The following is a 27,509-nucleotide window of genomic DNA, read 5'->3' as shown; positions in this document are numbered from 1 at the left end:
ATTCTATAATTGATTATTTTTTTCGTGTTCTTTGCCTATTTCATATGGTGGTCATTTTTGACCGTGAACAACACAGGTGACACAAGTGACCTCTTTTCACCACCATTTAGCTTACGTTTTGTTTTTTTTGGCCACATAGCGACTACTTGAAAAGTCGCCGAGTTTGGTACCATTTCGATGAAGTAGCAATTTTTCAAAAGTTTTTGTTGGTCACAGGGGGTTAATCAGATGGTTAATACAAAATGTATCAGTGGGTTAATACAAAATATCTATTAAAAATGTCATTTTTCCTCGTGATATAATTTTGAACATGGGCGTAACGTTAGTTCACCCAAAAATGAAAATTTTGTCATTACTTACTAACCCTTAAGTTGATCCGAACCTGTATGAGTTTCTTTCTTCTGTTGAACACAAACAATGATATTTTGAAGAATGTTTGTAATCACACAGTTGATGCAGCCATAGTAGGAAAGAAAAATACTATGGAAGTCAATGCGTGCCGCCAACTGTCTGGTTACCGACATTCTTCAAGATATCTTATTTCGTGCTCAACAGAAGAAAGAAACTCATACAGGTTTGGAACCACATGAGGGTGAGTAAATTATGACGGAAGTTTAATTTTAGGGTGAACTATCCCTTTAACTAAACGTACAGTTCTTCCCCGCCTGTCCAGCTGGTGGCGCTATCATGCAGCGCGAATATACTTCCACTGTCGGCGAAGGAAAGTATGACAGCGTTCTAGTGCAGCCTTCAAGCTAAAGTCATCCAGTCTGCTGTCATCATGTCTGAGAAAGAGATCGGCCAAAAGTGGGATCGCTGCCTCGCAGACTGCGCTATTAAAGTCGGTAAGGATTGGTTTTATTCAATAATCTGTTTATTCCACGGCAGGAGGTCAAGTCCGTGTAGGGCACTCAGGTCATTGATCAGATAAGACGCTCTCTCGCACATCGGATTTGACTCAAAACGTTGTGACGGCAGTACACCCATAAATCCTGTCTAAGTTTGTAACTCGGAATGTTTTGACAGCGTGTTAGGCTTTGAGAACTAATGTTTTTGTGTTATATTAAAAAAAGGTGCTACGTGAATGCCTACTAGGACCGCCTTCTACTAATCTCGTCATAACTTAACGTTAATTACTATGGCAGTGACATACTATTGGTACTATGGATAGTTACTGTAGTATTTTGGACATGATACAATGGTATATCCATGGTTTGAAGCGTTTTGGATTGTTTTTCTATATTATCTTGGTATTTTCTTAAAATACAATGCATATCAAACTCAAAGTACCATGGTATTGCACTCTCTAACACCATCACAGTGCCACAGACAAGAGTATCTTGTAATATAATGGTTTTCTCTTGTAGGTACCGGGCTGGGTCTAGGAATTGTGTTCTCTGTTGTATTCTTCAAGCGTAAGTATATACCTTGTGTAAACCAGACTTATTAAAATATGTCTTCATCCATCTTAATCATCAAGATGTTTTTGCAGGCCGGACGTCGCCCATTGCCTTTGGTACAGGACTGGGTCTTGGCATGGCGTATTCCAACTGCCAGAATGACTTCAGGTCACATTATGTACTGCACAGTAACGTCGCTAAGGTTTGTGTTTTTGATTTATAGAGACCATCAAATCTCAGCATTACCTTGTAGTTCAAGTCCATGCGGCAAAAACATCAAGTTTGCATTGGAGACCTTGGGCTCATTTGTCAAAATACGCATAGAACTAGAGACCCCAAAGTTGGTCAGATTACTATTCAGGACCACCTCTATAAGTGTACCAAATTTGATAATTTTCCTACAATTACTATTTGACTTCATGGCAGTTGAATAATTAATACGTAATTAAGTATCCTTGATGGCAGAGGCTATTTACACTAACTCCGCCCACTGATGTCTGATTGGGCAAAACTACGGAAGACACTGGATTGTCCACAATAACAATAGTGTAGGGGTAAGGCACGTGGTAGAAAGTTTTGATGTGAGTTAAAATCCTAAAATCACTCTACTCCCTTTTCCCATCACAGATCAGATCGGAATTAAAGTCTTTTATTTTCAATAAAAATAAAGAAAATGTTCAAAAAGTGAAAATAAAGTGTCTAACGTGTTTAATAATAAAGTGTTTATTGGTTAGGGGTAGGGAGGGCTTTATTGTCCCAATAAGGTAATATCCATTTAATAATTTTAACACATATAATCATTTACACTCTGTTATTATTGTATACCGTTTAATCTACAACAACACTGAGGTGCAAATACTATCTGCCAGTAGTTATTTGTATAAATAGCATCTAACTATTTAACTAACTGGCAAAGAAAATACTGATATTTTACAGTGTTAATAGAATCTTTTTCTATATAAACTTGGGCCACAGCCATAATAATAATTATAATTTATTGTTATTATAAGAAGAATAAAACTAACGAACACTTTCCGTGCTTGGTCCCTAATTATCCTAAATGTGAATGTATTAAAATATTTTTATGAATAATTTCTAATATAAAATCATTATTACTTCATCATTTTGATGAACTGTTTTGTTATTATTTTGAATTGGATTGTAGTTTTTAATTAAGTTTGTTATTTTAGTACTTCAACTTAAACTAAATGAAAATGGGAAATGTTTCCTTGGCAAATAGCTAGCTTAATGGGTTTTTTAATTTAGTTTAATGATAACACTGACAAAAGGGTACTTTTGACCGTCTATTTAATAATTTGTTCAATTATGTTCAGTTGTTACAATGTGTTTTTAAAATGAAATATTCAAGGAAATTCTGAACACGGCATGTTATGTGACAGTGTAATATACAATACAATGCAAATTGTATTTCTACAGCACATTTTAAACAACTGCCATTTACCAAAGTGCTTTCCAGCATAATTAATACAACAAAAGCAATTACATAGTCATACAAACTAAATTAATTCCTGTTCACCCTAATCAGTTCTAAAAGCCAACCAAAAAGCTACAACTTCAAACTAGACTTTTGATTTATGAATATTTTTATGCACGCAGATGATCACTCTACACACTTGCTTTGTTTAAAATCACCTGAGAATCAAGCCATCTAATGTACCAATGCATAAAATCTGTATGTATGCTTTTCTTTATTGGACTGCATGTGCTGTCTTTCACATCAGTTTCTACACACTGATTTGTTTGTCACCTTTAACATAAGATCATATGCATGGAATCTCAAGACATTTGAAGTGTTTAAAGTCCTGACAGCTGTTTTCTCTTCTCTTTCAGGAGCAGTAGAGTTGCATCAGTTATGGATTCTGTCATCTGCCTTTTCTTATTTGAAGCCTGACTGCTTTGTCAGTGTGGTTGTCTTTCTCTCCATAATATATATGTTCTTGTACAGGACAGTCTGTGGTTATTTAATAAAATGATAAAGGAAATTTGAAGTTTGCAAAGGATGACATGAATGTGATTTTTTTCTTTTTTCTTTAATTTATATATTTTTTTAATATGACCCTACAGTATCATCAAAAATCGGTGATAGCAACCCACGTTGTCATCTGGCTTTTGACCCAAGCCAAGATGATTTTTGGCAACCATGCAGAGCTAGTGCACTTATGCTTAAAGCTAAACACATGCTTTGTGTCCAAAGCAGTGTTGGCATGGTGACAGTTCTCCAGTTTTGAAGTACATGCATACTTTTTTTATTTTTTATTCTGCTGTGCTATTAATAATTGCATTTATTTTAATTAATAATTTAATTTTTTTGTTTCCTTTTATCCAAAGGTATAACTACATATCGAATTAAGTTCCCATGCATTATTCAGAATTAAGTCTTTAGAGAATGGTTGCAGGCATGTTAATGTTCATAATTACAAATATTAAATTAAATGTATCATCTCTTGCATTTGTCAAAGGCATTCACAACTGTACAACAGTTTAGGAAGACCGTCTTTTCAGCTTCTCTTTTGGAATAAACTTTAATTTCAAAACCCTTTGATTCTTTCTCAGTTCAAATTCTCAGATCATCAACAACATTACAAATGTCCATTCAAACATACAAATCAAGCACTATAGCATGCAGTTGATTACTACAGAACACAATCAGTTTGTAAAAAGAAAAACCAAAAACAAACAATGAGTTATGCATTTGGAAGTCTATGACCAATGAAAAAATTATATAGATTTATAAGATACATTCTTGTAAAATAACATTTTAATCATCAACAATCACAATTTTTTTTTGCACACATTTACATAAGCCTTTTGTAAGATGTTAAATGCGTGCCTCAATTAACCCTGAATAATGATTGGCTGTGAATGTGCATAAAGTCGCATTAAGAGCACAATACTCAGACACGCTTTATGCCCAGCGGCAGAGTGCGGATCCTGCAGGCACCCTGAAGTGGACGATACAGGGATTAGGAGGGCAAAAGGAACAGCAAAGACGCCAACACAGTTAACTCTAGTGCACTCGTCCGCTCCCTTTTACTCAATTACAGCCACACAATTACTGAATAAAGAACGATGAGCTCATAAAAATGCATAGAAAGCAAAAAGAAATCCAACTCGACTGGAAGAACCGGACCGATATAAGTTTGTTTTTTAATTCACTCATCTAAAAATATCTAAATGGTAGTCTTGCTCTTGTAACACTCCCTCTCTTTCTCACACACTCTTGTACTGAAACCCACCTCTCAGTTGCCCTCCCCCAAAGAGTGTCATCATGACACGTAGCTTTGAAATACTCTGACAGGCACAGAATTGCTCATTCCGGTGCTAAGCATTGAAGAAGCCAGACTATGGACAAGGAAATGTGTCATTTTATTGCTTTGCTCATCTCATGTTGATAAATGGAGTGATGGCAGCTGAATATCCTCGCACTGATGTGACTGAGGCGCACAGAGGGAGTGAAATCACCAACCTTGCCAAAGGGAAAGATGGAAAGGATTACTATAAACGGGACATCTTGATCTTTTTCACCACCTGAGGTGGTCTGACCCGCAGATCAACTGTTTCATATTCAGCATCACTCTCTCAATGCACTTGAAAAACCCTGGATGTGTGTTCGCTTCATTGAGACCTGAGGAAGCGCACACTGTCCTATTCAACTCTTCGATGATGAGTAGCTCACCTATCCCTCGAGTAGAGGCAGCATCAGGTGCAGATCCCTGGAACGCTCACAGGAGCTTCAATGACAGCGGTACTATCGGTGATGGTTGGAGCATTAGTGGGAGCGGTCCTTGGCTCCTCGCAGTCATGCTTTCCCTCATAATTCTGGTGACAGCTTGTGGGAACATTTTGTTGATTGCCTTGGTGTTCGCACATCGGTCGCTGCGCTGCACCTCCAATTGCTTCCTGGTGTCCCTCTTTCTGTCAGACTTGATGGTGGCTCTGGTCGTGATGCCTCCTGCTATGCTCAATGTGCTGTGTGGGACCTGGGTGCTGGCGCCTGGATTCTGCCCTGTCTGGCTTTGCTTCGACGTGATGTGCTGTAGTGCTTCCATCCTCAACTTGTGTGTCATCAGTCTGGACCGCTACCTCCTCATTATCTCCCCGTTGCGATACAAACAACACATGACCCCGCCCCGTGCCTTGCTGCTGGTGGGCGGGGCTTGGGGGTTGGCAGCGCTTACGTCTTTCCTGCCAATCAAGATGGACTGGCACAGCCTGGGTCGCGTGCAAGACCTTTCCGAGCACTATCCCGCCAACGCCACAGTCTCGCCGCTGAGTTCCTTCTACCCCTCTTCATACTTCCAGCTTTCCACGTCAGGGACGCCGTCCACACAGTGCCGCCTGCGGGTGACTCTCCCCTTCGCCCTCGTGGCGACCTTTCTCACCTTCTTCTTGCCCTCTACAGCCATCTGTTTCACCTACTGCCGGATCCTGTTGGCGGCCAGAAGACAGGCACGACAGGTGGAGGCACTTACTCATCCTCCTTACCCACATCACTCACATGGTGAACCATCTCATCCTCCGTCTCCCGGTCACGCCGTGCATGATGGAGACGACTACAGCCATCAGGAGCCACCCGTGCTGCGGCATGGTCCGGTGAGAAGTCCTGAGTCAGAGAAAGAAATGCGACAGGAATTCAATTTGTGAAGTAGCAAGTACCAAAAAACAAACAAACAAGTTATTAGATGCTAATTGTGATGGATGTCTTGCTTTATGTATGCGTGTACATTCTTGCTGTAAACTCTCGACAAACCAAGCCACTTGGAGTGTATGCATTCTCAAGCTGCTTCGGCCTATTGTTAATTCAAAAACCCAACATTTATGCAAGTGAAGGCTGTGCCATTGCTGACAATGCATTGTGTGGAGAGAGTGTAGAGAAATCCTTGTACCTTAAACACAAGGGTGAAAGATGTAGCAGAAAAGGGCATTTAGATTTTAAGGACTAGAACAGAAAGTAAAGAGAGACGTTCGAAGATGAGGAAGAGCGAAAAGGGAGGGTAGAACTTTAAGACAATAGCAAAGACCTTGCGAGGCACTCTCAAAAGCTTTCATCTGAGAGAGGGAAAGACATGAATAATTACCCCAGGCCAAGGTAACATTATTTCCCATCTCTTGGCAGGCGAATCACTATGAAATCTCTATGAATATATTCTTCTCTCTCTCTCCATCTCTTGTTCTCAGTTGTCGGTGAACAGCGAGCGCAGACTGGCACACAGGCAAAGGAAGAGAGCTCTGAAAGCCAGCCTAACCCTGGGAGTGCTCCTGGGTCTCTTCTTCAGTGCCTGGCTTCCCTTTTTTATCACCAACATGGCACAGGTCAGTCCACAAATCACACTTAAAGAAACATCTCATTCATGTTGAAAGTGAACCCTACCTTGACCTTAACAAGCACGCAACAAAAAACAGAACGGGTGGCAAATTAATTGCAATATGACAAATTGACAAAGAAAAATGTTCCTATTTAGTTGAGCAATTATTCCTGAGCTTGCTCTCAAGTTGTCAACAATCCTGTCCCCCCATCTGTGTCCCTCACTTTGCTCAGATTTTGAGCTTCTGGGCAAGCCTGTCTCTAGCCCTCCTTCACACACAATATGGTGTGTGAATAGCACTCCATCTTTGTCTCTTACTCTCACTTTCTTCATTCGTGGCATCCCGACATCCTCTTCCGATGAACTAAACATCTTTGACCTTTCCCACCTCTTTGGTATTGTGTCTCAACCCCATTCTGTATTCACATTGTGATCTAAGACCTTTTATTCTGTACATTCAGGCAGTGTGTGAGTGCATACCACCTTCCTTCTTCGACGCCATCACCTGGTTGGGCTACTGTAACAGCACCATGAACCCAATTATATATCCAATGTTCATGAGGGATTTCAAGAGGGCTTTGGCACGGCTTCTACCCTGCTGTTCTTCATCTCAAGCCCCTCGTAGGCCATCACTGCCACTTTCCCTTTCTCTGCGCAACTCAGGAGAACCGCAACTGCCCACCGAACCCCCCTCCCTCGTGTCTGACCCGCCTCAACTACCAGCGACGGCCACGGACGCCGTTAACCTTCTCGACGCTGAACACGCCGGGATCGACCTGCCTCTGCTGCTGCCCAACCAGGTCGATGCGCTGGACGATTGATTGACACCGTAGAGACTACAAAAGAAATGCAATATACTGTGGACTGCAAGATGTGTGACTTATTGTAGGTTTATGAGAAAATGTGTTAAAACATACCGTGCTAAAAAAAATCAATGGGATATGTGTTAATGGGTTAGTCGTGCATAAACTGGGAGGCTGCATCGCTCCTCAAGGCAGATCACAGAGATTGAACATTTAGTACGGCCTCAACACGCATCCCACTTCATTCATTACCATAACAACCAAAACAACAGATGGATAAAGCAGACGAGAGCGAAAGAAATCTCACTAATACCTCACACAACGTCAAGTGGGTTGTCTGTGGAGCTGTAATTCACATCTTAATTAAACAACAAACCACTTCTAATGAAGGGGGCAAATGGTATACACAGAATACTGACAGTTTTCACATAGCAGTTTATCACAAATCACATTAAGCAGTGTTGATATTATTACAGACGATATCCAGTAATAACTTAATGAGATTATTAGGCGATTCCAGACTGGCAAAAAGCCAAGGTTCCAGTTAGTTCTAGCTTATATTGCTATTTTATATTCTGGGTGGTGTCTAGATGGTAACCCTTCTTCTGCTAAAAGTCTCACATGCGATATTCAAATACTGTGTTTATTTGAGTCCCCAACCCTCATCTTGGTAGCAGCAAATTTGACTCCATGGAGTGTTTCTCGGAGCGAGGTTTACCATCTAGACCCATTCATTCTGTGAGTGAGCCATGGAAATGTCATCTTGGCTCAGAACAATCAGGTTTGCCATTGGTTAATTGGTTCTGTGCTCCAGTGTGTGATTGGTTGGTTGTGTTTGTGTGTTCAGCAGTCCAGTTCGTGTCGTCCCAGTCCCAGGACGTGTGCTCAAAGCCTGTGTTACTTTCATTATCTCTGTCTATTTTGCTTTGGTCCTGAGATGGTTCAACATGGTTCTCGCCTTCAAGAGCACACTGTGAATCAGCATTACCTTGACACGATTCAAGGATGCCATCACATTCACTGATGGAATCCAGTAAATCGGATATATCAGGGATATCCCAGCCATTCTCAGAGTCCTTCCTCTCGTATTGATCTACATTTGATGATGGGACATCTAAAGTATCTTTGTTTGAAATGTCCATGGATGGTTCCCCTTTGACTGTGCTCTGACCAGCTGATTCTGGAGTGCCTAGTTTTTCCTGAGATAAATGAACAAGCTGTAATTTGCTACTCATGGCTCCAGCCTCTTCCCTAGTAGGAACCCCCACTGCTACTAGGATGGTGTCCATCTGACGCATGTAGTCCAGGTGTCCTTTTACCTAAAAGGTGGACAGAACATAGTCAGTATTCATAAAGCAAGTAAAAAAAAAAAAATGTTTTTACAGTGCTTGCAATGCATTACTATATTAATATCCTTATTTTAATTTTAGTGGTGCTTGCTAGCTTTTCAGAAAAATCAAGCTTTGGCGCATAACTCGGGTGTGCATGATCCCTCACATCACACAATGCATGCTATTGCTGTTCCAAGCGATCAAATTTGCGTTTTATTTTATGCCAGGTGAAATAAACTCCCACAGACTTGGAAAAAAGAGGCCAGAAACAACATATAGAGATTTAGGGGTGGAATCGTTTGATTTAGACCAGTAAGTAAATGCCGTATTTAATTTTTTACAAGTAAAAAAGGGGCATAAAATGTACAGTCATGTTTTTAACTTTAGCTGATTGACATGGGAAAATAGCTCAAATTTAACACACATATAAAAAACGCTAATAAATTTAATTCTTAGGTGTGCTATCATTTTTTTTCTTATGAACTTTATACTTCTATGAAATTTAAGACTTAATCTTGATAATCTCCCATTGACTAATGTCCACCATTTGGTGTCACTGCAATATTTGCATACTGAACTGGTCTATTTAATTGATTTAATTAACTATAGCTGCCTTGACATTATGTAACATCTGCATTTTTATGTAAAGATTAAAGTGGCTCTGATAAGCCTAAATTAGTCCTGAAAACTGCAACACTATTCTAGCGCTGCCTTACAAGCACTGGTTTTTATTTCAGGAAATGCTAATTTAATTGCTTACTAACAGTTCTTCACATGCCGAATGAAGGTGCAATTCTTCACATGCCTCACATTGCAGTCGCAAAACCAATACCTTGCCATATCTTCTGCCAATTTATCTAAGCTGTATAATTAATTTTTTATGAATAACTTCTTTCACTAAGATACCACAAGCATGTCTTTTTTTGTCCTGGATTGAGGGTCGATGTGATGCCACCTGTATTCTGTGTCTGTGAGATAAGGAATATCTCAGATTCAGTCCTTTGTTTACAATACATCACATGGATGGCGGGCCTGATGACATGTACAGACTATCTGTTGCTCTGTGTAACTTAGAAGGGATTGTTATGAATGGATCATTTTAAGTTGAAGTGTCTTTATCTTTTTACATTTGTGCATTGCATAAAATGACACATTTTTGAGTGTTTTTTTATGAGGTAACATAGCTGGATTTAAGGACTTGAATATTAACGAGGAACTTCCCGCAACAGTAATTACAGTAATTGTAGTCTTTTGTGGCTGACAATTTAACAATGCCCTTTCTATTCATGTAAGGGGGTGTTCAGCAAAAAGCATTAAATCACTTTGGTCTATAAAAAGTAGCTTTCAGTTGGTTAAGGTTTGAAGTCATCTGAAGGAAATTAAACTTTGACTCTCTACACTAATGTAATGTCGTGAAGTTGTGTTGAATAGTTACTCTCACAGAAAAGTAAATTGAATGTGAATCTAAATGCATCTCACAGACACCAAGAACATTTAAAACGAACATCAGGGATGCAATACTCAATGCACACACGCATTTGCTTACCACTGAGGACAGATCCACATTGATTATTTTGCGGTCTTGCGAACTGATTGGCTGGAGCCCAGCAACAGACAGCTGGACAGATGAACTTCTATACAGGAATCCAAGAAGCCAATCCCCTCTAAACCAATAATGACAAAAATAAAATTAACATTTCAAGACATTTTGTAACTTTTTAATAATTAAATAAATAAAGTGTCAATTCTATTTCTATATCTATATCTATCTATATCAATTCTACATCTATTTCTTCTGGTGGACTAAAATGATTGTAATTTGTTAAATGTCTAATTTCAGTTATATTTGTAAATTAATTACTCATTACAATCTAATTCTTAATTAAACATATGTAATAATCTAAAAAGTTAATGTGTTACTTAAACCCTTTTCTGGTTGCTTAGTCTTCATCAATGCAAGAAAACCAATGACATGTAAAATTTGCCAACTAGTGCCTCTAAATGCTGAAATCAGAATATGTGGTAATTTAATTACCATCTGAACGGATGTCTGAGTTCATAAGCAGAAAATCTGCCACAATGAACTTAATGAATGATATTGCACAAACTGTGAACAAACACTACTGTTCAAATGTTTAGGGGTCAGTAAGATTTTTTTTTTAAATAAATGAATACTTCAATTTAATGCATCCTTGCTGAATTAATCTAATGCGACAGTAAATACATTTATAATGTTACAAAAGACTTTCTGTTAATGAAACAAAATCCTGAAACAACTGTTTTCAATATTGATAATATTAAAGAAATGGTTCTTAAGCAGAAAAACAACATAAAATGATTTCTGAAGGATCATGTGACACTGAAAACTGGAGTAATGATGACTTTGGGTCACAGGAATAAATTACATTTTAAAATATATTCAAATCAGAAAACATTTATTTTAAATTGTAATATTATTTTAAAAACATTTTGTATAAGAGAAAAAGAGAGTTCATTTGGGTAAACTGCTAAAATCATAATGGCAAATTTTAATACCTAAGATGTAGGGATGTCCCGATCAGGGTTTTTTTGCACCCGATCTGATCCGAGTCAATGAATATTGAGTATCTGCCAGTCCGATACATGTATGTATATTCTAATAATAAGATGCAGTATGCTCTCTCTCTATATATAGTCCTAATATATTGACATTGGTAGATGTATACGTTACAATGGTAGACAGACTGTGTGGTCACAATTATAAATATGGGACTTCTACAATAAGCAAAATAATTGCAACATAAAGGGAAAAAAAGTGGATTTAAGGATAGAAAACACGACTCTCGTGGTGTCAGACTGCCATCTGTTAGTGAAGTCCGAAGCAAGATGCAACGCGTTATGGCAATGACGTCTCATATAGTCGGACGGAAGATTAAAAAAAATAGTAAATAAATGACTTCGAGTGATTCCTTACAAAAGTGCGCATCAAACATGCTAAACATGAAACCTTGACTTTGGATGCGAGGCGCTAGAACAGACCACACTGGTTCACACACACACATTTAAGCTTCTTCTTTTACTTTTAATGGACGTCGCCAGTTGGAAAACCAGCATGACAGCTGATGAAAAATAAAGGATCAGGCTTAGGATAGCCGATGCCGATCAGTAAAAAAAAAAAAAAAAAAAAAAAAAAAAAAAACCTTCATCGGCCCCGATCCTTAAAGGACAAATCCAGTGAAAAATGAACCTAGGGGTAATTAACACATGGTTACCGAGTCGATCGTTCCCTGGGATGCGTTTTCATGAAAATCAAATGTATAGAGTTTTATCTTTAAAAACAGATTAGCTCATAACACTAGTATATGGGGCACAGAGTAAGTAAAAGTAAATCGCTAGTTAATACCACTAACAAGGCTCAAAATAGCCTCACACTAACACGGTAGCATAATGAGGGTCCCTACATGACAAGACAGTACATTACGCGTTTACAGACAGGCGTCATCTTGGAAAACAGTCTCGACTAATCGAGTCACGAACGCCGTGCTAAGTGAGCTGGTCGATAGGAATTACGCATAGTGAAATCTAACGTAGCACAGCGTTCGTGACTCGATTGTTAGTGGTATTAACTAGCGATTTACTTTTACTTACTCTGTGCCCCATATACTAGTGTTATGAGCTAATCTGTTTTTAAAGATAAAACTCTATACATTCGATTTTCATGAAAACGCATCGCAGGGAACGATCGACTCGGTAACCATGTGTTAATTACCCCTAGGTTCATTTTTCACTGGATTTGTCCTTTAAAATCATTCAGGACAGAAGCAACACTAATAGTGTCTTACCTGCAATATCCATTAACAATCTTCCCCGCCACTACCCTGGAGAGTCTCTTCCATGCTTTCTCGGAGCCGTCCACAGGGGCCCCCAGCAGCACCACATCTTCCACCACACCTTCACTACCTGCCCGATAATAAGAGACAGAATGTCTTTCAACCGGCTCCATGCGAACAGATTCTCATTTACAGTCTCACACCTCTCCGATTTAATCTTTCATTAGGCTGATAAAGAGAAAATGACTCAGTCTGGCTTGCAGGAAATTTGGCCATGTCCAGCTCTCTCAAGTCGACACTTCTTGAGATGCAAGGTCTTACTTAAAGACTAAAGGATGTTCCCTCATCGCTCACGCACTCCGTACAAAGAATAGAAAGCCTACCTTGATCATTAGCGAGCTCTTCTAGACAGAAGTATATGACACGAGCTCCAAGGCTAAAGCCAATTAGATTGACAGGGCGCTTTCCCTGCACAAAGATGAAAAAAGGAAGATAATTAAACAAATTTGAAAAAAATAGTCCAGGGTTATCCTATTAATTTTAACATTTCTAGCAGTATATCTATTTGATACGTACATTCCTAAGGCCTTAAATAATCATCAACATGATCAAAACTTTGCTGAAAAACCTGTTGCACTCAATCTATTACATGCATTCTGTAATCTGATTGACAGCTTATACTTTTTTAGCATGTAGAAGGCCTAAAAAAGCCAACCTTCAGGGTTTTTGCAGTGAAATCTTTACTGATTTTTATAAAGTAAACATAAAAATAACTTAAATCGTTTCAATATTTCAAGAAGAACATTTACTGGATTGAAGCAACAATCATGTTATAATGCGAGTATCAAATATGATCCATCAGGCTTTTGAGAAATGTTGATTTGTTCATCTGTCGTTCATCATTGTATTACATTGCATTATATGTTTAAAAACTACAGAGCTTTGATCATAAAAATAATCATTTAAATACTAAAACATTATTGGGAGATAAATTGCATATAAATATCAGTCACTATATGTAAGTAGTCTGCTACAGTATACTGGTATAAGATTTACATTAAAAGCTATCAGAATTTCAATGTTCTTTTCTGCCCAATAAATATCAGCAACTGCACCAAATTGCATATTTTTGCTCAGTTTTGATCTCTGAATAAAATTTAGGTGTTTTTCTACCTCGATTATTAGACCCATATTCTCCTATATCACACGATATGAATCATAAAAGCCTATCAAATATGATATTCAACAAAAAACACGGTTTTTAGATTTTTTTTTTGTTGTTTTACATTTTGTCTAAGGGTTTAATTTTCAGATTTTCAGGGTTAATTAGTATGCTGAAAGCATGCTGCTACCTTCGAGGTTAAAGTCCCCCTGTGGTGAAAATCCAGCTTTTAATGTTGTTTATATGTGGTGTTTTTAATATGCTTTAAGACAAACCATGTGTAAATTCAGAAGTCAACACCATTGCTGAGTATTTTCTTCTTAAAACGGCAGTAAACCAAACAGTCTTAAATTTGCGGTTTGAAATCACTGGTGTTTTTGACGACACAAACTACCAATCAGATTAACGAGTGATCGGCAACGAGTGGATCTCTGAGCTGGTGTGAGTGAGTGGAGGCGGGGCTCATTTGCATATTCATATTCATAGTTACATTCAAGCTATTTTAAGACATGAAGAATTTTTTTTTCAAGGACAAAACGTTTGAGTTTTAAGGGAGACAATTATTGACTACAGGGGGACTTTAAATAATAAATGAAAACTGATCCCTTTTAAAGCATCAATTCTTCAGCTACATGCATTCACACAAACGTCTTTGGATGTTGCACCATATGTCACATATGTCCTGCTATGAGCATTGCATTTTTATGGTTTTACACATCTTACTAAAACTTGGCATGTCATGCAGTTACAAAAGAAGTCTTTAGGGCAAACGTCCAATGTACTGTAAACGCATTTCTGCTCACACATTTTGTTTCTAAGAGACGAGTCTAAAGGCTGTCTATCATAATTGACTAATTGACATAATTGAATGTGGCCTGTAACATTCCTTGAATTAGTCATTATAAGTTGTGCTGACCTGAAAAGATCAAATACTAATGGAGAATCTAGAAGGACTCATTGTCTGGACTCTGACCTGCTGTCGGCTCCGGAGGACCTGTGCGAGGTGTTTTCCCACCTCGGCTGAGCGACTCAGACACACTCCCCAGGGGTTGTCGATCACACTGGCCACAGCCAGCAGAGAGGCAGGCCATGTCAGAGCGGTGACTATGCCTGAGCAGGAACAAGACAATCAGCAATGTGGTTATTCTGGACACCGTAAAGCAATGTGTGACATTGTTTCATTATGCTACAATTAAATGGAGCAATTTGGAGGTATTCTCAATAAACAGGGTATAACATTTACTTTGTTGACGGTCAACCTCAGGAGGTCATATATATTATATATATATATATATATAAAAAGCAGAATGGATAACATTTTCACATTGAGTATGAGAGGCTCTGGGTTTTAAAAAAAATAAAAAAATAAAAAAAAGAGTAGCACATTTTTCATTTTATGATTCTACTAGAATGCACAGCAAAAAGACTGAAGCGTGAGTCTGAAAGTATGTGACAGAAATGCGATGGCCACTCAGCCAAACAATACAAATTACAGCATTGGATTCATTGTCATTCATGATAACACACACATGAAAGAAACAGAAATATCAATTTGACTATTAGAGACACTTCCTCTGTATTAGACACATTCCTGCCAGGACGACTGTGAAAGATGGTCCAATTCAGATTAGACTTAAGTGAATCAATATGACTGCACAGTTCAATACTCACATATATAAGGTCAGATAAAGTACAGGTGACTTTCTGTTTTCCTCAAACCATGAAGTACTACCTTTTTATAGCTTAACAGCATTGGTATAGTAAAGCAGACATACCTGAGAGCACCGTGTATTTGAGGGCCTCCTGGGCAAAGACACTAACAAGCCCGTCCCATAATGAGTCCAGAATAGAACCCAGATCCAATAAATAACGCGACTCCCATTTCAGACAGTACTGCTCGCCACACGCTCCTAGACTGGACCAGGGAGCCTGGAACGAACCTATGATGGGCAATCAAATCTAATCCTTAGTGTGAACAATATTTCATGGGTATTTCGGGCTTTTTACATTAAAGAAGTCATATGATGCTTTTAAATGTTGGCCTTATTCTATCTAACAGAGAGCTAGCTAAAGTTGCTAGCACAAAGATGAACATGTCACTACAATATTCGCAATAACATTTCGTTTGACTGAATAATTAAGGAAATATAATTTCTTACTTCTATCTTTGTAAAGAAACCTCATTGCTTAACTGGCTACTCTCTGCTGTCTCAGACGAGGACGACATCTTTTCCTGTTGGCCACCGTAACTTCTGTTGGTTGCAATTCGCAACCTCACCACTAGATGTCGCTAAAAATCACATACTGCACCTTTAAGAGGCGTTAAATTTCTGACACGCCTTGGCCAATCACACCGCACTGGTTCAGCTGGCCAATCAGAGCACTTTTCGGAAGGAGGGGTTTTGTAGAAATCAGTGCTTTTCAGACAGACTGGAAATAGAGGAGCTTCAATAATGTACAGTATGTGAAAAATAATGTTTTTTGAACATCCAAGCATGTTAACCTATTCTATTACACCCAATAAACAAACCCAACACACTTTTAAAATAGCATCATACGACCCCTTTAATAAATAATAAACGCCACATATATTCAGTGCGTGTTAAAGTACTAACACAAGAGACTTTAAAACATAATAGTAACTGAGAAAATGCTATTTTGATGGTGATATGATGGTTAATTTGAGCACTCACTGTATTTGCCGCTGCACAACCAGCCTGTCACGGCTATAGTCAGATGCAGATGCTTTCCAGAACTCATCGGAAGAAACTCAAACTCCTGTATAGCGCCGACACGCTTGTTCATTTTATAGCCTGATGAGTAATGCAAAAATGAGTAAATATACCTTGTGGTCTCTTCATATTATATATAGAGAGATTTAAACAAAAATATAGAAAACCTGATCTGCAAATACATTCATTCATTCATTCAAATAGAGATAAAATGAGGCACACACACACACACACACAAACTGCATTTGAAGAAATACCAAGCAAATTCAACAACCTTGAGCTCAGTTCATTTTAAATGGCAGCTGACAATATATTTTATATATAAGAGATTTAAACAAAAATATAGAAAACTTGATCTGCAAATATATTCATTCATTCAAATAGAGATAATGTGAGGCACACACACACAAAAGAAATACCAAGTAACTTCAACAACCTTGAGCTCAGTTCATTTTAAATGGCAGCTGACAATGTGCTCCGCTTAAAAGCAACACTATTCAAACCAGAAAGCGGACTGTAACTGTATGACTGTCAGTCTGCTAATTGATCTGCTCACATACCAATCCTCTAACAATGCCTTGCGACTGAAGTGCCCCTATTATGTTTTTTCGAATATTCCCTTTCATGCAGTGTGTAATATAGCTGTTTGTAAACGATGCAAATGATCTGCAAAGTTGTAAAGCCAAAAGGGCATGATAAATAAAGTTACTGTCTCTCAAAAGAAAGAATCACCTCTGAACCACCTAAACGAGTCGTCGGTAATTCGAATCTCACTTTGTTACGACTACACGTCACTGGGTAACACATTTGCATAATGCCCGCCTATGATCTTCATTGGCTACCCGCAAACAACGACTACTTTGACCCTCCCTCAAATGCTGTAGTTGTGTTGTGTACATGTCAGGTGTTCAAAATACAGTTTTGTGTTTTATATTGTGTAGGTCTCTGGCTAACCGGCTAACTCACGTTACTGAAATACTTGTGCTATTCATCTGTGGGCCACTATTACCTAAAACTGTCTATTAATGCAGATTACCTGTTGTTCTTACTACTCTGAGTAATGATAAAGGATGGAGCAAGATTTGTTTTACAAATTGCTGCTTGAAGGGATACTCCACTTTTATTAGTTTTACCGTTTTCGAATCCATTCAGCCGATCTCCGGGTCTGGCGGTACCACTTTTAGCATAGCTTAGCATAGATCATTGAATCGGACAAGACCATTAGCATCGCTCTCAAAAAAAATGACCAAAGAGTTACTTTTCCTATTTAAAACTTGACTCTTCTGTAGTTACATCGTGTACTAAGACCGACGGAAAATGTAAAGTTGCGATGTTCTAGGCCGATATGGCTATAGGAACTATACTCTCATTCCTGCGTAATAATCAAGAAACTTTGCTGCCGTACCATGAGTCCAGCAGGTGCAATGATATTACACAGCGCCTGAAAATAGTCCCAAGCTCGGTAACTTCCAACGTGACCAGGACTAAGTTTGTCTAACCTATTAGACCTATTTTCAGGCGCTGCGTCATATCATTACGCCTGCTGGACTAGAGTATAGTTCCTAGCCATATCAGCCTAGAAAATCGCAACTTTTCATTTTCCGTCGGTCTTAGTACACAATGTAACTGCAGAAGAGTCAAGTTTTAAATAGGAAAAATATCGAAACTCTTTGGTCATTTTTTTGAGAGAGATGCTAACGGTCTAATTAGATTCAATGATTTATGCTAAGCTATGCTAAAAAGTGCTTAGTGCATATATCAGCTATTTTAGAGCCAGAAAAATAATAATAGGTTTTCTACTACAGTTTGTATTATATTCTGTAAAGCACCTGTTAGCCCGGCCCCTGCGGCTCCAAACAACGAGGCTATGACGGCGATGCCCGTGGCGGATCCCAGAACAGCGGCTCCACCCGCTCCCAGCACCGCTCCTGCCCCGGCAGCCACCAGAGGAGCCGCCAACCCTCCTGTGACACCTGATCAACACACACACACACACACACACACACACACACACACACACGGAAACACGAAAAATATTAGTGGGTGAATCTCATGAAATCAGTCCAGGACTTTCACCCATCAACTAAGAGATAAATAATGATAATTCTTTAATTTAATAATTAAATAATATTTTTATTTAAAAAATAATAATATATAAATTTTTCAATTATGACATTTTTTTAATGAAAATTAAGCACATTTCCTCTCAAATTATCATAACCATAACATACATAATGTTTTTTTATTATTATTTAAATTGTGAAGTATGTATAAATCATAAATCATTTATTATATTGAATTTAATTAAAAAATATATATAAAATAAATAATTAAAGAAAATACATTAAAATTCACAAATAAACCCTCCAGATACATTACAGTAATTCAAGTTTGTGAATATAAATTAAATACATAAACTCCAGTCTTCAGTGTCACATGATCCTTCAGAAATCATTCTAATATGATGATTTGATGCTCAATTATTATTGGTGCTAAATTATTAATAATGGTTCTTATTTTTATCAATGTTGAAAAACATTTTTGCTGCTTAATATTTTTGTAGAAACCATGATGCATTTTTTCTGGATTCTTTGAAGAATAGACATTTCAAAACAACAGCATTTATTTGAAACAAAAATCTTTTGTAACATTATAAATATCTTTATTGTCACTTTTGATAAATTTATTGTGATTTTTAATCATAAATGTTTCTTGAGCATCAAATCATCACATTAGAGTGATTTCTAAAGGATCATGTGACACTGAAGACTGGAGGAATGAAGCTGAAAATTCAGCTTTGATCACAGGAATAAATTACATTTTGCATTATATTAAAACAAAAAAGTTATTTTAAGTTGTAATAATATTTCACAATATTACTGTTTTTACTGTATTTTCTGATCAAATAAATGCAGCCCTGGTGATCATAAGAGACTTCTTTCAAAAACATTAAAAATCTTAATGTTTCCAAACTTTTAACAGTACTGAATGAAATAATTATATAATTAAAACAGGGGGAAAAAGCCTGAAAGGCTTCAATTTCTAATTAAAAAATATAATAAATAAATCGTTTTCATGGACTTTCCAGTGACATTGATAGTGACCTAATCACCTCGGCGAGACCAGTGTAGATTGAAACAAACGTCCTGTGGCATTTACACTCACCGATTACTGTCCCTCCACCCACAGTGGCAAGTCCGATGAGCAAGTACCGGCGCAATTTACGACCTCTCTCTTTCTTCTGCCGTCTTGAAGACTCTTCTCTGTTGAGAGAATGTCAATTTGATTGATAACACGCTCACTGGAGCCGTCTTTCTAGGCAGAGGCAAAATTCTATTGAAAACAAAGACTAAAATGAAAGTGCCGTACTGAAAGGAAAAACCTTGACCTAGACCGCAAAAACATAAAATACTCACGGCTGTGTGTGGCACACATCACGTGTCGTGCAGCAGAGGACACATCAAAAGACAGAAATCAGCAAATGCATTCAAAGCTCGTTCCCCACGTCAAAAGTATTCGATTTTACAATGATATTGATTGTGCCACAGTGTTTCTGTATGATTTGCATTGACTTTTCCTTTGTGAATCTGCAGATGGCCCAGGTGGGGTTTGCAGTAATTAATATCTCGTGTAAATAAAAGTGAAACCAGTGTGTGTTTCTCAGAGACATGAGGATAAGCTCGCAAAAAGCCCATAAAGAGGCAGCAGCTGAGGATCGGAGGAAGGTTCACTCACTCGCTCTCCTCTCCTGCCTCTCTCAATTTCTCTCCGAGAGTCTCTTCAAAATCCTCCAGCTGCTGTTGGGTCACACGCAGGAGACAGCTGACATGTCGGATCAGAACACGAGCCCTGGCATCATAATGTCCTACATGAGAAGAAATTAAGAAATGCTCATCACACACAGAACAAGAGTAACAGATCAATCAGGGTTGTTACTATTAGAACTGAGACTAAAAATGTTATTCTGAATAAAATAAACGTTAGCTGAAATCAAAAAAAAAAAAAAAGGCAATTTCCCATTTGAATTTAGGTAATACAAATTAATAAAAACTATATAAACAATGGAAAAAAAAGACAAAAACACAACAAAATTACAGTAACACTTTACAATAAGGTTTTATTAGTTATTGGTATATGATGCATTAACTAACAATTAATCTTTGTTAATGTTAGTTAATACAAAATACAACTTCATGTCAGCTCAGGTCTATTAAATAGTATTAACAGATGCAACTTTAGATTTTAATATGTATAACTAAATGTTGAAATTAACATGAACTGAGATTAATAAATGCTTTAGAAGTATTTTTCATTGTTAGTTAATGTTAACTAATGTTAACAACTGAAATGTAAAGTGTTGCCAAAATTACTAAAACTTCAACTGATTTTAAAATTAAAACACAAAACATAAACAAAATCGAATTAGAAATATTCATAAAAACTATAATAGTATGTCAATTATATCAAAATAACACGGAGATGAATCTCAAAGATAATGTGAAAAAAAAGTAATATTTTGCATAAAGAAAATAAAGACTTTTCAGGATCATTAACATGTTTTGTATCGTGACGTTACTACTGAAAGTACAAAATGTAATTCAAGTTTTTGTTTACATTCACATCAGCATAAAGTAATGTAGCAGAATAAATAATATTGTGATGTATAATTTTTTTTTACAATTTATATAATAATTTAAAATAAGAAGCATTGGGATGTGAATGTGCTAGAAGTTAAAATTCATGCTAATGAAACAGGATTCATTTTCTTTATGCAAAATATAATTTCGCATTTTTTCTGGACATTAAATTGATTTATTATTCATCATTTTAAACAATAGTTTTTTATGCATGCCAAAAAAAAAACAAACAAAAAAAAACGAAATAAGAACCGACAGCTCACCATCTTTGACAGAGAAAGACACGAGATCCTGAAAAACAGTTACAAAAGAGAACATCATAAACAGAGAGTTGCACGAGCATCTATGTGTCAATGCAATCATCCAGCTATGTTCATGTCACATGCGTACATGAGTGATGGGTAAAGCTCCGGCTCGGAGCAGCGGCTCTGCGTGCAAAATGGACAGGAAGGTGTCAGAGCCTTCGAACCCGAGTCCCGTCAGGAAAGCTTGCATAACCGGCATGACCGACTCATCGAGATTCAGCCACTGAACCAGACCCTCCAGATACGCCTCGCGAAAACGTCTGCATTGGGAAAACATCACAGTGAAGTGTCACAACCCCAAACCTCAATATGCTGGAAGTACATTACCGTTCAAAAGTTTGGGGTCAGTAAGTAAAGGTCAGCCGTGAAGCGCAAGTTACTATCGCAATGAATGTAGCTAAAAGCCAAGCCACTTTCATGGTGCCCAAAACCCAGTGAACTAAACTAAACTAAACTGAAACATACAGGCATAATGAAGAACATAATGACCCCAAACTTTTTTCACGGTGCATTAAAGTGTTGTTAAATGTTTTACTTTTGCTCGTGTCCGTGAAAGAGCTGTCCCAGGGAAACGCCACATAACCCAGCGTACGCAAACCTCCCTGGTTCACTCAGCTGCCGGCCAAACACGTTCTCTACTGGTGACTGCTTTTTCTTCTGTCCTCCTGGGTCTGTCACAAGAAAAAGAAAAAACACAAAAAGTGCCTGTGAAGAATGTGTGCGCATAGATACAGATTGTGAATTCAGAACAAATCCAGTTCTCCACATTTTCATTACATGCTTATTATAGAGGTCCAAGCAGAAAAGTTTGTTCTTTTTTTTTAAACATTACAAATTAACTTAACTTAATCATAATTAAGGTATGCATTAATGTTGTGATTGCATAGCAACCAGTACATCATTTTAAAATATAAACACTTAAGCCCTGCTGACCCTTTTGAGCAACAGTCTTAAAATATTACACACGTTCCTCTTCTCATGAAGAACTGTGCATTTGATAGTCTGGTTTTGTGCTTTTGATGACATGCAGCGCTTAATATTTGTGGTCTTAATATTTGCAAACTTCATTTGCATGTTTTCTGACGATACAGACCACACAAAATTATTACTTTGCATAGAGAATTTGCACAAACATGTGGCAATCTATGACACTGTAAATGTATGTAATATGTAATTTAACTCAATGGTCTCGAGCTTTCTTCAGTTAAAAGCCCCGGGAAATACATCAGATCTGCGCGTGTTATTATTACGCAACTTCAAATTTCCCTTGTTTAACCAAAACATATTTTAGGCCTTGATCTTATCCTGCATCTGTGATTAAAGCTGAACTGAACACTAAGCAGCTGTTAGACACGCATGTAAATACGATCATTAGAAAACAACATCAAAATAATACATAAAAGCCTCCTTATAAAATGAAATATAATAACAATAACTAATAAGAGTTAAGAATAAGAAAACCAAAGACTCTTATTTTGTTGTACGCCGTTGGGCAAAACTCAAATCTTTTCAAAGTCCTTTAAAAAAATAAAACTGCACTCTTAGTGAAGTTTATGAGTACCTGGCGTTAATTTCGGGTCCTCGTTGTTGTTATTTGTTGGTTCCATTGGTTTATCCCTACAGTAAATAACAGCAGATTTGTTCAATCCATGTAGGAAAGTTGTTAGTTTGTTGTCGTGACAGATGAAAGTTCAGCACAAAGTTGTCTTGTATGCAGCAACGCCACCTATTGGTCAAATCAATTCACCAATCATATGAAGGACTCGCTTATGAATATTCATTACGCAACGATACGTTCGTCCAGCTGGCCTAACCGATTGGCTGAACTGCAAGAGTTGGTGAGGTTTCCGCTATTCAACTGGCAAATAAGCGAATCCTAAAAGCGAAGGATTGGCTTATGAATATTAATAAGAAACGGCACGTTGGCACTGCAGACGTTGGTCACAGAGGAGTCATTTTGGCGTCGTCAGCTGGCAAATGAGTAAGATTGGCTTATGAATATTAATGAGGACAGGAGTATCGGAATGTTATCGGAATGACTGGATTTAAAAACACTGATCTATAAATCATATAAATCATTTATATAGATCACTGATTAAAACTCAAAATTGCCCCGTGACGATTGTAGATTTATTTGAAACGTTCTGATGATGGCAGGCAATTAATAATAAATGCTATTAAAGTCGACGTTTTGCCTGACAAATTTAAGCTATTTGTGTATAAACTGTCTTGGGATTGAATGAAAAAAATATTTCCTCTGGCTAGAGATATCGTCGAATATTAATATTAATTGGGTTCCTTGACTTGACGCCCTAGGGAGGTTAGAAAGCAAAGACTGCATAACCTTAATAATTCATTAATATTCATAAGCTGAGTCGTCTTCTTAGAATATATTATTTATGTTTTGAGGAAGATTTATGTTTTTAATTGTTGATGTTGTGCCTCATAAATGTAATCAATCAGCCCTTCTCTTTGTGTTATTAATTGGAGACTGAATATAGTAAATACATAAACATATGCCCTTCAGAAATATTGTTGAAGTGCCATTTGCGGCCAGCAGAGCTCACTAGAGGTCCATATAAAACTGCATTCATATAATACCCAGTTATGTTGTATCCTACAGTTTAAACAACACTTCACTGTGTGTTTGTAAGCTTGGTTATTGTAATGCATAAAAAGGTGTGTTTTTGTATTCTTTTTCTTTGATTGTATCCTGCATCGGTGATTAAAGCCAGTGATAATAATGAGATTAGTGAGATTATCACACTGATAAAGAGAAATGTTTCTTGATCATCAAATCATCATATTAGAATGATTTCTGAAGGATCATGTGACACTGAAGACTGGAGGAATGATGCTGAAAATTCAGCTTTGATCACAGGAATAAATTAAACTTTATTATATATTCACATAGAAAACAGCTGTTTTAAATTGTAATAATATTTCACAATATTACTGTATTTTTAATCAAATAAATGCAGCTTTGGTGAGCAGAAGAGACTTCTTTCAAAAACATAAAAAAACTTTTGACTGGTAGTGTATGTGTATGTAGCTTTAAAATGACATAATCATGCCCGAATATATCATTTTATCAGTAATTACCCGTCTTTGATTGATTATAGCAATTTGTCCGAGTTACATAATTCGCATTGCAAGCAATAGCTCACTTTTTGACACCTACTGGTATTTTTAGATTCATTCTGATTCTTATCCTTTGCATTATGATCTTGATGGCTCCTGTTGTTATATAAAGTCCATGAGCTGCTGTGTCTTGTTGCTATTTCCACTAAAAGCCCATACTTGGGATGATCCAGGAGAACAGTTTGTGAAATGCATGGTTACATAATTTTCCAAAAACCAAAAAAGCATATCTGGTATGTGATTAACAATCTCAATAGGAACATCGGCTAAATATGAACATGTCTTTACAGCTTCACAAGTCTGTACACAGACTCGTCTTTTTAAATTCCTTTCACAACATGTAACTGACATTTGTAACAAGAGAATGTGTGTGTCATGTCTGTATTTCTCTCCTGTCTCTTTCTCTCTCTCTGCCTGGTACCATCTCTTTACAGAGGTTATGAGGTCAAGACTCGAAGAGAGAGGAAGGACTAGCCATCAACGTTACAGTAATGCAAACCATGATCCTTCATTCATAAACAAATGCAGTGAAGAATCTTACCTTTGAGTTTGAGGTCTAAACGTCCTGTTTATACATCAGTGTGTGTTACAGACGTCTTTATTTATACTTCTTTCTCCATTTCCACTTGAGAAGTTTGTATGCAATCTGCCTGAGAGAGATACAGAGCACAACATGTCATTCTTTCCATTTTCCTTTAATGTAAAACCATCTGAGCACAACAGTTCCAGCATTCACAACACACAGAAACAGAAGATCCACATAATTAAATTATAATTATATATATATATATATATATATATATATATATATATATATATATATAATAAAAAACATTAGCCATGGACAAAATATGTTCATTTGAATAAATTACATAATAACAATAGTAATAATAATAATAACAATAATACTTATTATTGTTGTAATTATATATTTCACAATACATTATTATTATTATTATTATCAGCTATTAAATATATTTTATTACTTTTAAATAATAATAATATTAACAAAAATAATAATAATAACTACTCATTTTATTATTATTATTACACTTAACATTATACTAAATTATCATTATTATGATTAATTTAATATTATTATAACAATACAAAATTAAATTATTCATATTATTATTATACCACAATTAAATAATGATAATACATTATTATTATGATAATAATTGTTATATATTTAATAATACAATTATGATGACATATTTAATTTTACAATGCAATATTTTTATTTTTATAATATATTTAAAAATATATTATTAATACAATTATTATCTATTAAATATATTTAAAAACAATAATAATAATTATTATTATACTTTATATTATAATAAATTATTATTACTATCATATTATTATTATTATACCACTATAACATAATAATAATAATAATAATAATAATAATAATAATAATAATAATAATACATTGTTATTATTATTATTAAATATATTATAAAATTGTAAATATTGCAAAAAGAAAAAAATATTTTACTTTTAAATAATAATAATAATAATAATAATAATAATAATAATTATTATTATTATTATTATTGTATTCTATCTATAATCGATACTTTATTCTTTATTTAACATAAAATATTTATATTGTTTTATTATGTTAAACTGAACAAATAAATAAATAAATACAGGCGTATTGTTTTCAGGCAATACAGGCGTATTGACGTTTAAATAAATAAATAAATAAATAAATAAATAATATTCATAGTAAAATAGTAATAGTAAATAATAATTAAACCCTTTCTGGTTTCTTGTCAAATGTCTAGTTATTTGTTATGCATCTCTATTATCTGTAGCATCTTATCTCATTGGCTCACTTTAGCATTGTTTGTTTAGTTGAGTTTATGTTTGTTGACTGAGATTCTTTTCTCAGATATTCAGATATATCAGTTTAGACAGACAGACTGTGGTTTAGTGATTCACTGCTCCTCACCTTCTCCATCTCATCCCCATCAGCCCGACGAGAGTCTCGTTTAACCGAGCTCAGGTGCTAAAGCTGTTTGTTCAAAGCTAAAGGTTCGCTGTCATCAAGAGCTCCCCACATCTTTCGAGAGATAACAGAGCAGACACACACACACACTTATGAAGATCTGTCTTAGCAAGCATTGTTCTACATTAAGTGTGTGTTTTCAGTACATCCGCAGGCGAATCTGTCGAGACAGGCCTCACAGAAACAGGGGGATTCTTGGGGAATTTGGCGCCCAATCAAAGGCAATATAAACTGAATACACCCTCTTGACATCCGCTCAGTTGGATAAGGTAAACAAACTCAAAAAGATCATTCGCAGCACACAAACATGCTCTCGAAACAACCACCGGCCTTGTACCAACACACAAGGCCTTTCCTACGCACGTGTAGAAAGAGACTTTTGTGTGTGATTGTGTATGTGTGTTTCTATGAAAAGAAGGGCAGCTGGACAGTCTTTTGGGAATGATGGGGGTGGGAGTGGAAGAGTAGGTCAGGATATGTCTAAAGAGAGATGTAAAAGAAAACCGCAGCTGTATAAGACTGCGGCCAACACGGGAAAATGCTTAAATGCATTGAAACGCATGAGAACATATGAGGAACTAACGATGACTTGGGGGAATGGGAGGAATGCAAAGCAGTGCAGAAACAGGTTTCTTTAATATTTCTCCTATAGATCAGTGGAGACTTTTGCTTCTTTGGGTAAAAAGACTCTACTGTTTGTCTCATCTTTGTCTCAAACTGTGCTCGAATGTGCAAAGATTTCAGTCTGCAATAAAACATACAGAGATCTCAATACGACCTCAAACATTTCTCATCGAATTCTTCCAAGACCAAATTAGTCGAGCTGCTAGCCATATTAGTTT

The 27,509-nt window shown here is 36.6% G+C and overlaps 3 protein-coding genes across 4 annotated transcripts; 2 read left to right on the top strand and 1 right to left on the bottom strand.

Moving 5' to 3' along the window:
* The first annotated feature begins 690 nt into the window (after positions 1-690).
* On the top strand, positions 691-3,421 carry micos10 (mitochondrial contact site and cristae organizing system subunit 10). The gene is made up of 4 exons (XM_084098243.1): positions 691-845; positions 1,368-1,415; positions 1,493-1,602; positions 3,252-3,421. The coding sequence occupies exons 1-4, from the start codon at positions 782-784 to the stop codon at positions 3,258-3,260; spliced, it is 231 nt and encodes a 76-aa protein (XP_083954369.1). The 5' UTR covers positions 691-781; the 3' UTR covers positions 3,261-3,421.
* A 523-nt stretch (positions 3,422-3,944) lies between these two features.
* htr6 (5-hydroxytryptamine (serotonin) receptor 6) lies at positions 3,945-7,725 on the top strand. Its single transcript, XM_084098223.1, has 3 exons — positions 3,945-6,014; positions 6,600-6,734; positions 7,189-7,725. The coding sequence occupies exons 1-3, from the start codon at positions 5,004-5,006 to the stop codon at positions 7,546-7,548; spliced, it is 1,506 nt and encodes a 501-aa protein (XP_083954349.1). The 5' UTR covers positions 3,945-5,003; the 3' UTR covers positions 7,549-7,725.
* Positions 7,726-7,945: 220 nt separating this feature from the next.
* On the bottom strand, positions 7,946-23,234 carry tmco4 (transmembrane and coiled-coil domains 4). Of its 2 annotated transcripts, XM_084098221.1 has the most exons (14): positions 23,068-23,234; positions 22,042-22,177; positions 21,592-21,766; positions 21,465-21,492; positions 20,300-20,429; positions 19,730-19,827; positions 18,394-18,537; positions 16,526-16,645; positions 15,608-15,772; positions 14,806-14,942; positions 13,054-13,138; positions 12,683-12,800; positions 10,408-10,525; positions 7,946-8,849 (listed from the first exon to the last, which is right to left on the bottom strand). In XM_084098221.1, the coding sequence occupies exons 1-14, from the start codon at positions 23,111-23,113 to the stop codon at positions 8,289-8,291; spliced, it is 2,061 nt and encodes a 686-aa protein (XP_083954347.1). In that variant the 5' UTR covers positions 23,114-23,234; the 3' UTR covers positions 7,946-8,288. The 2 variants fall into 2 exon arrangements, with proteins under 2 accessions (XP_083954347.1, XP_083954348.1); XM_084098222.1 differs by lacking the exon at positions 10,408-10,525 and having other exon boundaries at positions 8,716-8,849.
* Positions 23,235-27,509: the final 4,275 nt, after the last annotated feature.

The sequence above is a fragment of the Abramis brama genome (assembly GCF_963993115.1).
Source record: "Abramis brama genome assembly, chromosome: 22".
Classification (NCBI taxonomy): domain Eukaryota; kingdom Metazoa; phylum Chordata; class Actinopteri; order Cypriniformes; family Leuciscidae; genus Abramis; species Abramis brama.
Note: the sequence above shows the minus strand (reverse complement) of the source record. Positions and strands in the feature narration are given on the sequence as shown.